An 11,998-nucleotide genomic window follows, 5' to 3' on the forward strand; every position below is an offset into this window, starting at 1 on the left:
TTTCACAGCGAGAAAAAAATAAAAGGCAAGATAGAATTTTCTAGACATAAAGAAGTTGTTTACCGAGTTTTCGCTCTTATCTCTAACAAAAAATTAATTTTTAAAAAAATGACCGAATACGTTTCACAGCGAGAAAAAAATAAAAGGCAAGATAGAATTTTCTAGACATAAAGAAGTTGTTTACCGAGTTTTCGCTCTTATCTCTAACAAAAAATTAATTTTTAAAAAAATGACCGAATACGTTTCACAGCGAGAAAAAAATAAAACTGTACACTGTAATAAACAGAAATTCATCAAAAGTGACAGCTCTCAATTTTTTGACATTTGTAAATTCTAAATTGAATGAGAAAAATGAAATAATACTAAGCATAATACAATATTCTAGATTTAATTATAATTAGGAAAAGTTAGTTTTGAGAGTACTTTTCATAGGCATATAGAATGAAATCTTCTGAAAAATAATATCACATAAACTCATATTATTTTCTAATATATAACTATTTTATATAAAAATCAAATTCAATGATCTTAAAAGCGAAGGATAAACCTCAAAATTTACGAATATAATGAGTGGGAATATAATGCTTATCTATCATAAAACCATATGAAATATCAATTTTTGCTTTACGCCTAATTTTTGACGACAATTAGCAAAAAATGTTAAATGTTAACACTCAGTCCATTTGAATATGAAAAATAAAATTGACTTTGATTAAATGTTTTTATTTATCATGCAATTCTTCTTGCGACCAAAGGTTTGAATAAAATTTCAAAAAATAAGATAGCTTAAAAAATAATATACGGTAGTGTTTACTAATAGATGAATAGTATATAAATTCTATTAAAATGGATTTGATCCAAAAAAATATAAAACCAAAAAGAATTGTTATAATTGAAATGAAGAAGTAATTTAAAACGATTTTATTTATGATCAAATTTTATATATTTTTTTGGATCAAATACATTTTAATAGAATTTATATACTATTCATCTATTAGTAAACACTACCGTATATTATTTTTTAAGCTATCTTATTTTTTGAACTTTTATTCAAATCTTTGGTCGCAAGAAGAATTGCATGATAAATAAAAACATTTAATCAAAGTCAATTTTATTTTTCATATTCAAATGGACTGAGTGTTAACATTTAACATTTTTTGCTAATTGTCGTCAAAAATTAGGCGTAAAGCAAAAATTGATATTTCATATGGTTTTATGATAGATAAGCATTATATCCCCACTCATTATATTCGTAAATTTTGAGGTTTATCCTTCGCTTTTAAGATCATTGAATTTGATTTTATATAAAATAGTTATATATTAGAAAATAATATGAGTTTATGTGATATTATTTTTCAGAAGATTTTGTGTTCTTCTTCAAAATTTTATTTTTTTATTAAAAAGAATCTTTACAAAATATACATTTACTTTAATTAATATTTAAAAACGTGCTCTATCAAAAGTTCCAAAAATTCAATATTTTAGCTTTTCTGAGGTGTCACTTTTGATGAATTTCTGTTTACAACATACACTGATTTTAATTTTCATTTCCAGTCACTTTACTTATTATTTTTTCTTTTTTTCATTTTAATTATAAATTATTTCATAATACGTTTATTTACGTTACCATTTTCTTTATTCTTTTGAATTCCATACTAGACACTTATAGAATATTTTGATTGTTAACGTACTTCATTAGAATGAATCCTTACAAAGGGTATGTCGATCGAATTTACCTAATTGGTATTTCCAATCAGATTGAAGAAGGTAAAATGACATGGGAAGAAGCTTGCACCCATGTTCCCATCACCCCAACCCTTCAATCAAATGATTTCAAATATTTAGATGTTTCAAAATCTTTTTTACAAAATCAATTTAGCTTACAGAATATCCCATTGCCTAAAGGCAAGAAAGGTCGTAGGGTCAATCCCTACGACCAAATCAAAGCTCTTGCTGTGATACATGACCACTGGGCCTTTCCCTGTGGTCAAACAAAACAATGGAAACGTTTGAAATTACAACAAATTGATGTATCTTATAGAGAAGTACGCAGATACTTCAAAGAAAATCATTTCACCAAGACGCGATTAGAGCATGCCGGGCCAGAAACAGCAGTAAGATATTGGGCGCTTTCACCCAATCTTATCTGGCACGCAGATGTTCATTATTTTAGGGGTGTTCTTGGCCAGTATATTTATGGCATAATCGACGATTTTAGCCGCAAAGTCCTAGCGTGTATACAAATACCAGATATGCTAGCAGCGACGACAGCGAACGTTGCGGCTTCCGCCTTCATTGAATTTGGCGCCCCTTATTGTTTCTGGACCGACAACGGTTCAGAAAATAGGGGCGCCTTTCAAGATCTACTTGATCTTTGGGGCGTCCAATGGCGGCATACAGACTCTCATTCTCCCTACCAAAATGGGAAGATTGAGAGATTCTGGCCGACATTGGAGCGCTGCCAAAGCATTCAGGCTATTCCTGCCTTTATTTGGGAGTACAATAATAACACACCGCATGAAGATCTCCCAATTAATCCATTAACTGGAACAAATTACACGCCAAATCAAATGTATCAGCTGAAACCGAAATACACAAATGCAGATACAGAAAGGTTGTGGCAAATATGGGATACAGATACAGGCATGACCGCTGTTGACACATTCACAGCGTAATAATAAACATAATTTTTTTAATTTCATTTTTAACAAGTTTTTTTAAATGTATGTAATGAATAATTCATTAGAATATGATAATGCACATTGTAACAGAATAGAACAATCACCAAATTTTTTTTTGAAATTAAAAAATAAAAGTAAAAAGTATAAAGTAATCTAACCAAAAAGATATTTAAAAGAATTTTGGAAAAAACAGAATAAGGATAATGATATTATTTTAGATACACAATCGATGCACTGAAGAATAATCCGGTAAAATGATGATATAAAATTAGATTATTTTACAAGTAGCTAAAAGAATAAAACTATAATATAAAATAAATGAAGTTTAATGAAACAATAAAGGTTAAATAAATAATAAAGATTTTTATTTTATATCAGTATTGAGAAGAAGTAACAGCTGACACTTGGTAGACAACTTCTTTATGTCTAGAAAATTCTATCTTGCCTTTTATTTTTTTCTCGCTGTGAAACGTATTCGGTCATTTTTTTAAAAATTAATTTTTTGTTAGAGATAAGAGCGAAAACTCGGTAAACAACTTCTTTATGTCTAGAAAATTCTATCTTGCCTTTTATTTTTTTCTCGCTGTGAAACGTATTCGGTCATTTTTTTAAAAATTAATTTTTTGTTAGAGATAAGAGCGAAAACTCGGTAAACAACTTCTTTATGTCTAGAAAATTCTATCTTGCCTTTTATTTTTTTCTCGCTGTGAAACGTATTCGGTCATTTTTTTAAAAATTAATTTTTTGTTAGAGATAAGAGCGAAAACTCGGTAAACAACTTCTTTATGTCTAGAAAATTCTATCTTGCCTTTTATTTTTTTCTCGCTGTGAAACGTATTCGGTCATTTTTTTAAAAATTAATTTTTTGTTAGAGATAAGAGCTAAAACTTTGCAGACAACTCCCCCATGTCTAGCAAATTTAACATTCGTCTCCCATTTTTATATATTTGGTTTAGAATGTTCGAAAATGCGTAATATGGTCATTAATATTAATTGAAAAGAACCTTGAATTAATTCAATCTGATCTCACAAAATATTTTAAATTACAAACTTTGTAGTTTGAATAGATAATTAGTATTAAACTCAAATAACTAGTTTATTTTTGAATAAAAATTATTTGAATTTATTCAATTTTGTGAATTTTCCTTCAAAAATCAAGTTTAAATATCTTATTTGCCATATAATTATAAATACAATGAAACATATTCGAAATTGAAAAGAATGACTTTTTCTGTTCTTTCAATCATTCAATTTGAATTTTGCAATATTGGATTTCACATTAAATAGCTATTAAAAACAACAAGCAATTTAACTTACATTCAAATTTATTTGTGTTATATTCAATCTTCTCAAAACTTATAATTTTCGGCTATAGCATGATTATATGCTATATAATATAATAAACCTATAATAGTATCATTCTTTCAATTATTTGAAGAGAAAACCGAAAAAATCTATTTTCGGTCTATAACAATAGAGGTTGCAAATTATGTAAAACGAGATAAAACCTTGGATTTTTTGAGAGAACCATAATTGCAATCCAATTGAAAATAAAATAGTGATATATATGTAATTACTATTTTTAACTAACAAAGAACTTTTTTACGATGAGATATTTCTCAAAAAAATGAATGAAATTCAAAACGATTGAATTCTAAATTATCGGATTGGTTTTATTTTCATTTAATTGCTAATAAATTTAAAATTTCAACAATACCTTAAAATACTTAACCTTGAATTTGAATTCAAAAATGATCGAGAAAAAATTTTAAATAAAATTTGAATGTTATCTCTCTTTCTCCAAACTACGACTTCTGCTCACTATTATTACAATAATATTGGCTCCCATTCTATCCGTAGATTCATTGAGGCCAATGAAACAGTCACAATTTCTATAAATGATAATAGAGGTTCAATATTTGTCCATTCACCTCATCTTTTTAATTTCAAATTAAGCGTAAATTCTTTAAACTACTCAAACTTTAATATGGGTAAGGGAATTTCACTTATGGGACCCTTCACTTTGGAAATCACGGCTACGATCAACACCCATTTGAATGCGGATGTTTTCGTTTCTCCGGACTGTGATCACATTTACTATACTAACTCTACATACCTTCATCTCTCCTTAGATATTAACACAGATTCCACGGATACATATTGCATCCTCGATGCTTCCACACATGTACACAAGATCCGCTATCAAACAAATGTTCCATATTATAACCGAAACGTCACGATCTATAGAGAAAATAATTCACTTCTTAATTTCAAGACCCAGCCACCTCAGCTTTACTATATCTCTCTCAAAGACCTTAATGATGATTCCTATTTCAAGATCCAAGTCAAGTCACGCGCCAAAACTAATTATACGAACGTTCTTGAGACGAACTCTGTCTCCAATGGAGTTTCCTATTTCAGACTCCCAGACAGTGACTCCATTGATGGACCTATCCAAAACAACCCTCCTCCCCAAAAAGAAATTGGTTACGAAGATTTAGGTCTAACTGTCATCCTTACAGAAGCTGCTAACTTTGGAAGTGTCTACGCCTTGATCTTTATCGTCTTCTGCGCTATCTATCGTTGCTACAAATGCTGCTCGAAACGGGCGCAAAACCGTGCAGATAACGAAGCTATTCCACCAGTTGTTGCTCAACCTCAACAGAATGTTAATCGTTACCCTATCCCAGTCCAACTTCAGCAATACGCTTACGTTTATCCACAAAATGGAAACCTCAATCAACCAGTCTATTATTACGTTGTTCCAGCCCACCATCTTGAAGCATGATTTGTTTTTTAATTAAATTTGTTTGAGTTCTTTACTTAATTTTCGATCTTTTTATTTTCAATCGTTTTTAATTGTGTTTATTTTGATCAAATTGTATTCTTTTAAAAATATGAAGATCATTTTTCGATTTGAAATTGTTACCGGAACCGATCAGATTATGAAATTACTTTATCTGCTGATTTTGCCCAATATTGTTTTGAAATTTAGGAGTTCTACAAAAAACAAATCGATTCTATTTTCCAAATTTTTTAAAATATTATGATTTTATTCGGAAAATCTAGAAATTTAGACTCGTTTTTTATTTTTTGAATTTTTTTTGGAATTTTCTTATGTATTGTTATTCAATAAATCTTTAAGTTTTCAACAAGTTGATCGTTTTCCAATGTATTATTTCCATAATTTTTGTTGAATCACAAATTCGATTCTATTTCCTTATTTTTTGGCTCAAACATCCACACATCCCGAACAGAATTTAGCAACTAAAATTTTTCCTTTAGAATATGTTATCATTGTATGAAAAAACCTTAAAAGTAACAATATATAAGTTGGACTATCAATAATTTAGTTAAAATATCAGAGCATTGTTCTTACAAGAAGATTTACATATAAGATCTTGCTTAATGTTTCTTCATTTTATGATACACTTCCTGCAAATACGCCATTCTAAGGTAAAAAATGGAGTTTTTATTACATTTCTCCTAAATTAGATATAACATTGGCAACTAGATTGATCGTTGATATACAACTTATCGAATGCATAATTTGATGATTTAATCATTAAAAGAAGCAAAAAGCTTATAACATTCTAATTCATTCATCTTCTCTACAAATGAAATCATTCTACATCAAAAGAATTCTCACAATAGCTATTGAACAGCAATTTTCAAACACTTGATTTTTATTAAAGTGACAATAATCGTAAACTATACAATTTTTTTTCTCAAATTTGTTGAATGAATAAAAGCTTTTCTGCGATCAGATACTCAAAGAATATGAAAATAGAGAACATTCTTAAATCCGAAGGTGATACAATCAATGTTTTTGTTCCTGTTGAGCATTTCATTCTTGATAATCCAGTTTTTACTCAACAAATGGTTTATGGCAGCCGTCCATACTCAATAAAGTCAGATTTAGTTGCCATTTTGGCTCATATGGGCATTTTATTCCCAGGAGAAAAGCCTAAAAAGAATTCACCAGATGTTTTACGTACATCACCAAGTGCTCCTTTATTTGGCAAGCAGGATTCGATAAATCTCGAAGACACTCGTAAAATAGAAGATGACTTCAGATTCTACGGCGTTGTTGTTGCTGTAACAGCTGTAGAACCAATTGAACATTACCCAGCGATGCCAGGATTTGGTGTAGCTTCACAGGCACTGCATGATTCGACATTCATTGCTATTGATATTTTAGATTATTCCTTCATTTCTGAGTTTGAACCAATGCCTACTTTAGTTGATGATCCAGACTCAATAGTTAGACATTTTTCAAAGGCAGATTTCTTCCTACCAGCTGATGAAGAGAATTTATTTACATATGAATACTCTCCTGACTTATTCTCGTGCGATAAGGAAGGATATCTTTTCAAAGATTACAAAGTTTCATTTTACATGAATGATATTTCTCTCCAATTTAAGTGGACAAGAAACCAATTAGTTTTAATAAGAAAAATCATTTCCGAAGAAAACAAAATCTCCGATGAAACTGCTATCCTTACAAATATTCAATACAAAGATATTAAATTCAATGAAACATCGATTACAATTGGAGAAAATAACTACGGTCCAATTTCTCGCGTAACTTTGGAAAATCAAGATCATTATGGTACTGAATAAGATTTCCTTGAGTCAACCCTCAAATCTAGACAGGCTGTATTCAAATTTATTGTACGAAAATTTACTTTTGAAATATTATATTTTTAATAAAGTATTATCTATTTTTTGATTATAAATATTGATTTTATTTATTATCACCTTACACATATTCCAAGGATATATTAATAATTCAGAACTTTGAAACAATATTCCTGATATTTTTGTTTTGATTCTAATTCTTCGACCATTGAATATTGAATTCCTCAATAACTCATAAAATGCAATATAACGTATGGTTCATAGAAGAAATTCCTTTGATTACGAAATAATTCAATATATTTTAATAATAAACTAATGTTTTAAAGATCATTTTTATTTTCTTTTAGTGTGTAAAAACAATTTGTTATGGTGACATTTCCTAATATCATCTAGATCCTGAGATATGAGAAATTTCTGTTAGGAATCAGTTAAGTAGATTTTGATGGCGGATGATCTTTTAAATTTGCAACTCCCTGATTTTGGGGATTTCACAAATGCTGGAAAGGTATCCGGCGCATCTGTACACGATCTTGCTCTTCCAGATCTACCAGATTTTAATTTAAATCTACCTTCACTTCCAGATGTTAAAAATGCGGACACAATCACATTAGTAGAGTCCAATGATCATACTTCATCAGAGTATTTTACGAATCCTCATGGTTATGAAGAAGATTTGAACGAAGCACTGAGTATTTCATCAGATACTTATAATTATACACTTACAACAGAGAAAGGAGATGATGGTGAGTCTAAAAAAGAAAATGAGGATAATAATAAACCTGAATCTGACAAAAATAGCGAAAATAAATCAATGAAATCTTCAGCTAAAAGCGAAAATAATAACGAGGAAAACTTAAAATCAGAAAAATCATCACGTACTTCATCGAAAAAGAACCCAGATGAAGTTAATAATGAAGAAAAATCCGAAAATTCACAAAGATCCCGCTCATCGAGAAAATCACAATCGAGGAGTAGGGCTAGCAAACACAGTTCACATAAGGCATCAAATGCCGGAAATGAAAATCAAAATACAAAAGATAGCGATAAAAACTCTCAAAAATCAGCTCAAACACCACCAAACTCACTTACAGTCGAAGAACTTTCTACAGCTAGTGAATCTTTACTGAATTTAGATAAAAATTCACAATTTGAGTTAAATCTTGAAGTTAACAACCTTATAAACGATCGTGACTCCATTGCATCACTCCTTATCCAAGATGATGTCTTAACAGAGAACGGAGATCCTTTAAATATTTCAGATGCTTCATCTCCTGCTTCCATCACAACAGAATCATCTTCTTTCATCGATATGCCCATTCAAATTGATTTTGATCGTCAATCCATTAAGTCAAATAAGCCAGATTTTACAGAAGATGACTTATTGAAACAAAGAATGGATTCTATCACAGATCAGCATGCTCTTGATATACTAAATAGACTCAGACATGAAGCCATAAAGCGTGCAGAAACATTAGCTGAAGAAAAAACTACAATTGACGATCTTAAAAGCAGATGTCGTCAACAGGAACTTGATTTCTACAAAAAGAACATAGAAAGTATTGCTGCTGAAGATGATTTGGACTCTGAAGACTCCAAATCAATCAAACAAAACGAAGCCGAAATATCTCATATGAAAAGAAAGAATATGATAAGAGAAGATGAAATAGAAGACGCTTTAGATGAATTAAATGACCTCCAGAAGCAATACGACCTCCTCCAGGCTTCTTCTTCCGATAAAGATCGAATTATTGCTTTTTTAGAGAACCAAAAACTCGGAAGATACGAAATGGAGAATACAATTCCAATTCTAAACGATGACAATGAGCGTTTGAGGCATGAATATGATTTAATTTCAAAAAGACATAAAAAGACCAAAGAAAAATACAAAGCTATCTCAGAAAGACTCGTAGAACTAAGTCAAACGCTCGAAAAACTGAAACGGGATTCCCAAGAAAGAGAAGCAGCTATTAAAATGATCGATCCAGAAAAACAAAGACTAGAAGAGTTAGAACAGAAGGTTAAATTAATGAAGAAGAACAATACCCAGCTGAAGAAGTCAATAAATACCCAATTATCGGAAGGAGAATTGAGAAGATTAATTCCTCAAATCAGATTAGTCATAAGAACTAAAGAATCAATCATCAAGAATATGTCAGCAAGGATAGAACAGAACAAAGAAGACATGGAAATCCTGAAATCTAAAATCCAAAAATTAGAAAAAGAAGAAAGTGAAGTTCCTCAGCCATTTCCAGTAGTTCCACCTCTTTATCCACCAATGACTCCTTCAAAGGAGATCATGGATCATCTCGCTCATCAACCTTTGTATTCTCATACAGATTTCGAACAAGAGAAGCCACCAATGACAGAACCTAAGCGGAGAAGACAGTAGATTTGTGTAATGTATTGTTGATGTTTATTTTTATATTTATTTATAAATATTTTGTTGTTTATTTATATTTAAAATGATTTAGTACTAATTACTATGCTTATAGAGATCCAACACTATATCCTATATTTCAACCGCTTAGACGATCATTGAAAATCCTCATTCGATTTAAAACAATTTCAATATATTGTTCCATTGTCATTTTTGTTTCCTTATATACTACTTGGAATAACAACACACTTTTCAAGGACCATTCGCTAGAATATCATTCCTTTCTATTGAAGAAAACAATCGATGGGAATTTTTTTGACAACCCTAAAAATAAATTCAATCCGTCTTCCTATTTTCAATGCTTGTTATAAGAATTGTCATTTGAAATTCCGAGAGTCATTCAAAATTTGAATACTAAAAACGATGAAAAAAAAAGTTTATTTTCGAAATGAGTTCCCTTCTCATCAAGAACGGAACAATTGTTAATGCCGATTCCGAGGCCATTGGCGATGTTCTCATTAAAGACGGCAAGATTGTTTCTGTTAGTCAGAATTTAGCTGCTCCAGAAGGCGCAAAGATAATTGATGCTACTGGCAAGTATGTCTGCCCAGGTGGTATCGATCCACATACACACATTGAGATGCCATTAGGCAATTTCAACACATCTGATGACTGGGTCCATGCTACAAGAGCCGCTGTCGCTGGTGGCACAACATGCGTCATCGATTTCATTCCAGTAGCCAAAGGCGAGAGCCACAGCGAGTGGATTGACAAGTGGGAGAAGACAGCCACAAAGTCAACAATCGATTATTCCTTACACATGTCTGTAGTCGATTGGAATGATGAGGTTAAAGCAGCCTTAGAAAAGGCAATCGCACACGGCATCAACTCTGCCAAGTGCTACCTCGCATACAAGGGCCGTATCATGCTCGATAGCGATCAGGACTTCTTACAATTCTTCGAATTCGCCGGCAAGCACGGTATGCTTCCAATGGCTCACTGTGAAGATGGTGAGATCATTACATACATGGCAGCCGATCTCGTCGCCCAAGGAAAGACACAACCAAAGTGGCACCCAGAATCTCGTCCAGCATGGTGCGAAGGGTCAGCTGCTAAGCATGCTGCTGGCTATGCTGCTGCCGCACATTCTCCTCTCTACATTGTCCACAATACATGCATCGATGCCCTTAATGTCGTTGCTAATTTCAATGCAGGCGAATATCCAGTCATTGGCGAGACAACAATCTGCCACCTTACATTAACAAAGGAAATCAACAGCAATCCTAACTTCGATATCGCTGCAGGAGCTGTCTTATCTCCACCACTCAGAACAGAAGCAGATAGACAAGCTCTTTGGGGAGGATTTAGAAAGGGAATCCTCAAGACAATCGCTACTGATCACTGCCCAATCGATTTACAATACAAGCGCCGCGGAATGGACGATTTCAGAAAGATTCCAAACGGTTGCCCTGCAATTGAAGAGAGAATGGTCCTCGCTTGGAACTACGGTGTCGACAAAGGCTTAATCTCTCCAATGGAGTACGTTCAGGCCACATCTACAAATGCTGCCAAAATCTTCGGTTTATGGCCACAGAAAGGTGCCATCCAAGAAGGTTCTGATGCAGATATCGTAATTATCGATCCAAAGGCCAAGCGCACAATCAACCACGATTCTCAGAAATCCGCCGTCGACTACAACCTTTGGGAAGGTCTCGAAGTCACAGGTGTCCCAGTCATGACCCTCTCAAGAGGTGAAATCGTCTGGGAAGTCGAAGTTAAGGACGGAATTGCCCAATACAAGGAAGGAAAGCTTACAGCAACAGAGGGCAGAGGTCATTTCATCGCAAGAAAGGCTTTCGTTCCATATGTTTATGGAAGAAAGATCCAACATTAAACATGATAGGTTGATTAACCATCAAATTTGCATCCTGACAAAAGTGTTGAGTAAACATTGCAAAATACATCGTTTTTATATACTAAATACTACATTTACTTTTTTATTTTTCATGAAATAAATTTGCTCAATTTACCGGTTTTGGATTTAAGACTTAATAACTTGTAACCTATTCATAATTTTCACTAAACATTACATTCACACCTGATAAATTAACTTTTTTTGTCGTGTAACTCATTACATTTCCTACCTATCGGAACAGTTTCTTATTAATACACAATTATTTAGTAGTGCATCTAAAATATAGTAATATTCTAGAGTGTTAGGCTTTTTTAGTGAGGAATAGAATTACCGGAGGCAAGTTGATGTTTTGTTGAGTTTTTTCTATGAAAATAGTAGGTATTG

At 32.0% G+C, this 11,998-nt stretch overlaps 4 protein-coding genes across 4 annotated transcripts, besides 5 other annotated features; all 4 read left to right on the forward strand.

The window, feature by feature from the left end:
- Positions 1–200: part of a mobile genetic element that runs on past the window's edge.
- Positions 201–276: 76 nt separating this feature from the next.
- Positions 277–313: a mobile genetic element.
- Positions 314–1,489: 1,176 nt separating this feature from the next.
- Positions 1,490–1,527: a mobile genetic element.
- Positions 1,528–1,700: 173 nt separating this feature from the next.
- Positions 1,701–2,672: a mobile genetic element.
- Positions 2,673–3,312: 640 nt separating this feature from the next.
- Positions 3,313–4,153: a mobile genetic element.
- Positions 4,154–4,464: 311 nt separating this feature from the next.
- TVAGG3_0611600 (uncharacterized protein) lies at positions 4,465–5,722 on the forward strand (the record flags this gene model as incomplete). The annotated part of the gene is made up of 1 exon (XM_001304641.2): positions 4,465–5,469. One exon carries the CDS (start codon positions 4,465–4,467, stop codon positions 5,467–5,469), a length of 1,005 nt encoding a protein of 334 aa, XP_001304642.1.
- A 398-nt stretch (positions 5,723–6,120) lies between these two features.
- TVAGG3_0611610 (uncharacterized protein) lies at positions 6,121–7,541 on the forward strand (the record flags this gene model as incomplete). Its single annotated transcript, XM_001304642.2, has 1 exon — positions 6,423–7,304. The coding sequence occupies one exon, from the start codon at positions 6,423–6,425 to the stop codon at positions 7,302–7,304; it is 882 nt and encodes a 293-aa protein (XP_001304643.1).
- Positions 7,542–7,749: 208 nt separating this feature from the next.
- Positions 7,750–9,884, forward strand: TVAGG3_0611620 (uncharacterized protein; the record flags this gene model as incomplete). The annotated part of the gene is made up of 1 exon (XM_001304643.1): positions 7,765–9,711. The coding sequence occupies one exon, from the start codon at positions 7,765–7,767 to the stop codon at positions 9,709–9,711; it is 1,947 nt and encodes a 648-aa protein (XP_001304644.1).
- A 169-nt stretch (positions 9,885–10,053) lies between these two features.
- Positions 10,054–11,789, forward strand: TVAGG3_0611630 (hydrantoinase/dihydropyrimidinase family member family; the record flags this gene model as incomplete). Its single annotated transcript, XM_001304644.1, has 1 exon — positions 10,148–11,593. One exon carries the CDS (start codon positions 10,148–10,150, stop codon positions 11,591–11,593), a length of 1,446 nt encoding a protein of 481 aa, XP_001304645.1.
- Between the last annotated feature and the right edge of the window lie 209 nt (positions 11,790–11,998).

This window comes from Trichomonas vaginalis, chromosome II, assembly GCF_026262505.1.
Source record: "Trichomonas vaginalis G3 chromosome II, whole genome shotgun sequence".
In the NCBI taxonomy this organism is placed as follows: Eukaryota; Parabasalia; order Trichomonadida; family Trichomonadidae; genus Trichomonas; species Trichomonas vaginalis.